The 3275-nt window shown below is 30.2% G+C and overlaps 1 protein-coding gene across 1 annotated transcript; it reads right to left on the bottom strand.

Annotated features, from left to right (window-relative positions):
• Positions 1–582: 582 nt before the first annotated feature.
• LOC102675694 (heparan sulfate 2-O-sulfotransferase 1-like) lies at positions 583–3018 on the bottom strand. The gene is made up of 6 exons (XM_006616418.2): positions 2637–3018; positions 2069–2278; positions 1421–1581; positions 1178–1252; positions 939–1099; positions 583–849 (listed from the first exon to the last, which is right to left on the bottom strand). Exons 1-6 carry the CDS (start codon positions 2790–2792, stop codon positions 698–700), a joined length of 915 nt encoding a protein of 304 aa, XP_006616481.1. The 5' UTR covers positions 2793–3018; the 3' UTR covers positions 583–697.
• Positions 3019–3275: the final 257 nt, after the last annotated feature.

Raw genomic sequence — 3275 nt, 5'->3', positions numbered from 1 at the left:
AAAAAAAAAAAAAAAAAAAAAAAAAAAAAATACTTTCATCCTCGGTGATATAATAAGACCGATACGTTTAAAAGATTGCTATATACATTTAAATATTAAAGATAACTGCTTGAACGGATTATAAGATGTTTTTATGTTCAAAGTATCATATAAATTGAGCAAATCGATACTTGAGGAAAAGTTAATTTTCTTCTTTATGTTTTCTACTTTATGTCTATCGATGTGAAAGAAAGAATAATAATAAAAGATGACATAAATTCTTATATTTCTAATTAAATATAAGAATTATATTTTTATTATTATATTATTAAAAATACTTTAAACATCGATCTTATCTTATAATTATTATAAAACACGAATATTGTATCTTTGACTTGAAATTATACCTACATATGTATAAATAATTATACTTATTGTTATAATAAACTTACAATACGAATGTAAAAAATGAATAAATTAATTAAGCTGTGACAATGGAAAAATAATGTTTTTTTTTTTACACATACGCATCCTAAATAATAGAAGATTTAGTTTCATAATATTCGAATAAAAAGATAGAAAAGAGAAATAATTCATTCACCTTGTTATATTCCTTTTTGTAAGGAAATAATTTTTTTTTTTTATATTAATTATCTTTGGTATCTATCTTCGAAACAAACGTGAGAAAATTTCCTTTCTTGACGAATATTAGTTCCCATCACCGTTTCTTCTTCATTGTTTCGTTTAAAAGTCGTAATTTCAACCATTGATAAAACTCTATTTCATCCTCAAAGAGTTTAGACAAAATATTATAGCCTTCTTGAGAATTTAACACAAGTGTGGGATCGGGAAAATGTTTATTTTTTGATTCTGAATGATCAAGATAAATTCAAAATCTTAATTTCTCGCTTATAATAGCATATAATATGGAATTGCAATTGTATCTTATATTTACTTACGGATTTTTTTGTAACTATGCTTAGCACCTCGAAAGAAATATGGAAATTTGTATTCTAGTATATCTATCGATTGTTCCATGTACTCCAATATTCCGACAACAGGATACCATTCAACGACATTCGCTTTGGCCCGTTGTAACGCCCATTTATTATTTATTTCTCTATAATTAAGATCACAGAGAAAGATCGAGAGATCGAAATGTGCTAGAAAAAAAAAATATTATTAATCGAATACTTACGAGCATCGAGGATCTTGGCCACAAAATATGGGTATGGCTCTACTTTCCACCATATTTCTTCGTCTCTCGTGATATCTAAAAAGTGGCATAAATGGCATATTCGACGCAAAAAAATTGCTTAAAATTACGCCGATATACTATTACACAACACTGAGTGTACCAATGTATCGTGCAAACGCGTACAAATATTATTCCTAGCGAAATATTCGTGTAAATTCTAGGAAAAAACGTGATTTTTTTTACCTCAGAAAATTTTGTACTCCTATAGGATTCCTTACTAAAGAAATAAATGACGGAGACTCTCGCCCGAACTTTGAAAAGTTTAAGAATCTAACATCCCCGTCGAAACTTAAAGGAATCGCTTCCTGCCTTATGATATTAGTAATTTCTTCTACTAAAAGTTCCTATAAAATAAGATATTAAAGTTATTTACTAAAAAAAAAAACTGTCTTCTCCTCGTCGAAAAATTAACGAAATGATCGAAAATAACCGATAAAAATATATATACGAAATTTTTCATATTTATTAACTTTTCTATCGTATTTCAGTTGCGCTATCTTCTTGAATTCATCTAAACATGCTCCAAATAAGTATTTCCCGCCCGGTTACTTTAATTGGAAAGATGAAAGTGGCACAACTTCGATTGCAACACTGAAAACCGACTGATTCTGGCTCCGAGCGTACAAAGTGCAACGACCATTTTATGATTAAATTTTTAAATTTTTCGAGGATCTGCGATCGATGAATCAACTGGTGATTCACATTTCATTCACACGAATAAATTATCAAAATTAATCGCGATTAATATTAGTATAAGGGCTAAAAAAAAGAGCAAGAAAAATAAGATTGAATCGACGACTAATATCTTGTTAATATCTTATTAAATTTTACCTCTTGCAAAGTTGATAGAAGCCCGTGATCACCGGGTGGTAATCGTATATGCTTAAATGCATTGTAACCCTGCAAACGTTGTAGCAACAGGACAAACAGTTCGGCTCCGGCATCGGGTACACGAGTAAGCATTAAAATATGTTTATTCATTTTCGGCAAAGCTCCACGAGCAGCTAATTCCGCGAGAGAGGGGGTAACATATCGATACGTCTGCAAAATAAATCTCGTATTAATCGTATGTATAAAATATAATGATATAGTTTAATTTAATAAATTAGAACTTATATGTTATTAAACGAGAGAAAAGTAACGCCTGTAATATATGCAATCTTCCGATCTTTGGACCTCTTTTATTTTATAAGAAGCATTTTATAAAATGCATGAAGGAGAAAGATCACTTTCCAATAATTGCATTCTTTCACCGATGCACTTTCACTGCAATGCACAGCCTAAACTAGATCGGTGCGTTATTCGAAAAGAAAATTCGCTTTCGAGTTGAACTGTGTCGAAAACTTTATTAAATTTTAAATATAATATTTAAATTTATAATATCGGACGTTCAATTTACCTGATCCTTGTGGATATTATGTTCCCCAACGTATGGCTCTTTTATATTTATCCCTGAATTGTTTACAGTCTCTATAGTTGATTTTAAATTTAAAATGATGAAGAAAACTGTTAAGCAAGCAGCGACACTAGTTACCAAGCCGCGATTAAACCGCATCTCAAAATGATCGATCGTTTGTTCCTTTCGAAGGTGGCTACCTTCTTTTCTTAAATATTATTCTACCAATAATCCTGATTACGGACATTGAAAGTCTTGAAAGTCACAAATTATCGACGTTTGTGTCTACCAAGTAACTAAAGAGAATGTCAGTGGGTCAGAGACTTCGTACCGCTTAATCCCCACATCTTCATCTAAACTCCCACCAACAGTTGGAAATTGCGGAAAGGAAAACTTTTCTATGCATAAATAATTCTACGTTTTAATGAACAACAATTTCGAGATGAAATTCTAATTGATTTAACTTATAAATAAATTATATTCGTTCAAAGTTTAAAGTGAAAATTTATCGCTTCAGATTTTTATTTTTCGTTGCAATTTTATAATAGCGCATCTACGGAATCATATAGTAGGGAAGTTGGTGCAGTGAAAGGTAGCTCAAATTTTTATTATTAAACGATGATGTTATTTCTTTGCTATTCG

This window comes from Apis dorsata, unplaced genomic scaffold (genome assembly GCF_000469605.1).
Source record: "Apis dorsata unplaced genomic scaffold, Apis dorsata 1.3 scaffold_263, whole genome shotgun sequence".
NCBI lineage: Eukaryota > Metazoa > Arthropoda > Insecta > Hymenoptera > Apidae > Apis > Apis dorsata.
The sequence above is the reverse complement of the archived record's forward strand: the minus strand, read 5'-3'. Positions and strand labels throughout refer to the sequence as shown.

What these genes read in the sequence shown, in the direction of transcription:
- LOC102675694 (XM_006616418.2), bottom strand. Translation starts at nt 2,792, where the DNA reads ATGCGGTTTAATCGCGGCTTGGTAACTAGTGTCGCTGCTTGCTTAACA. An exon ending in TTCTATCAACTTTGCAAGAG is followed by an intron (nt 1,582 to 2,068) that starts GTAAAATTTAAT and finishes CTTATTTTATAG; the next exon opens with GAACTTTTAGTAGAAGAAAT. An exon ending in GCATAGTTACAAAAAAATCC is followed by an intron (nt 850 to 938) that starts GTAAGTAAATAT and finishes TTGATCATTCAG; the next exon opens with AATCAAAAAATAAACATTTT.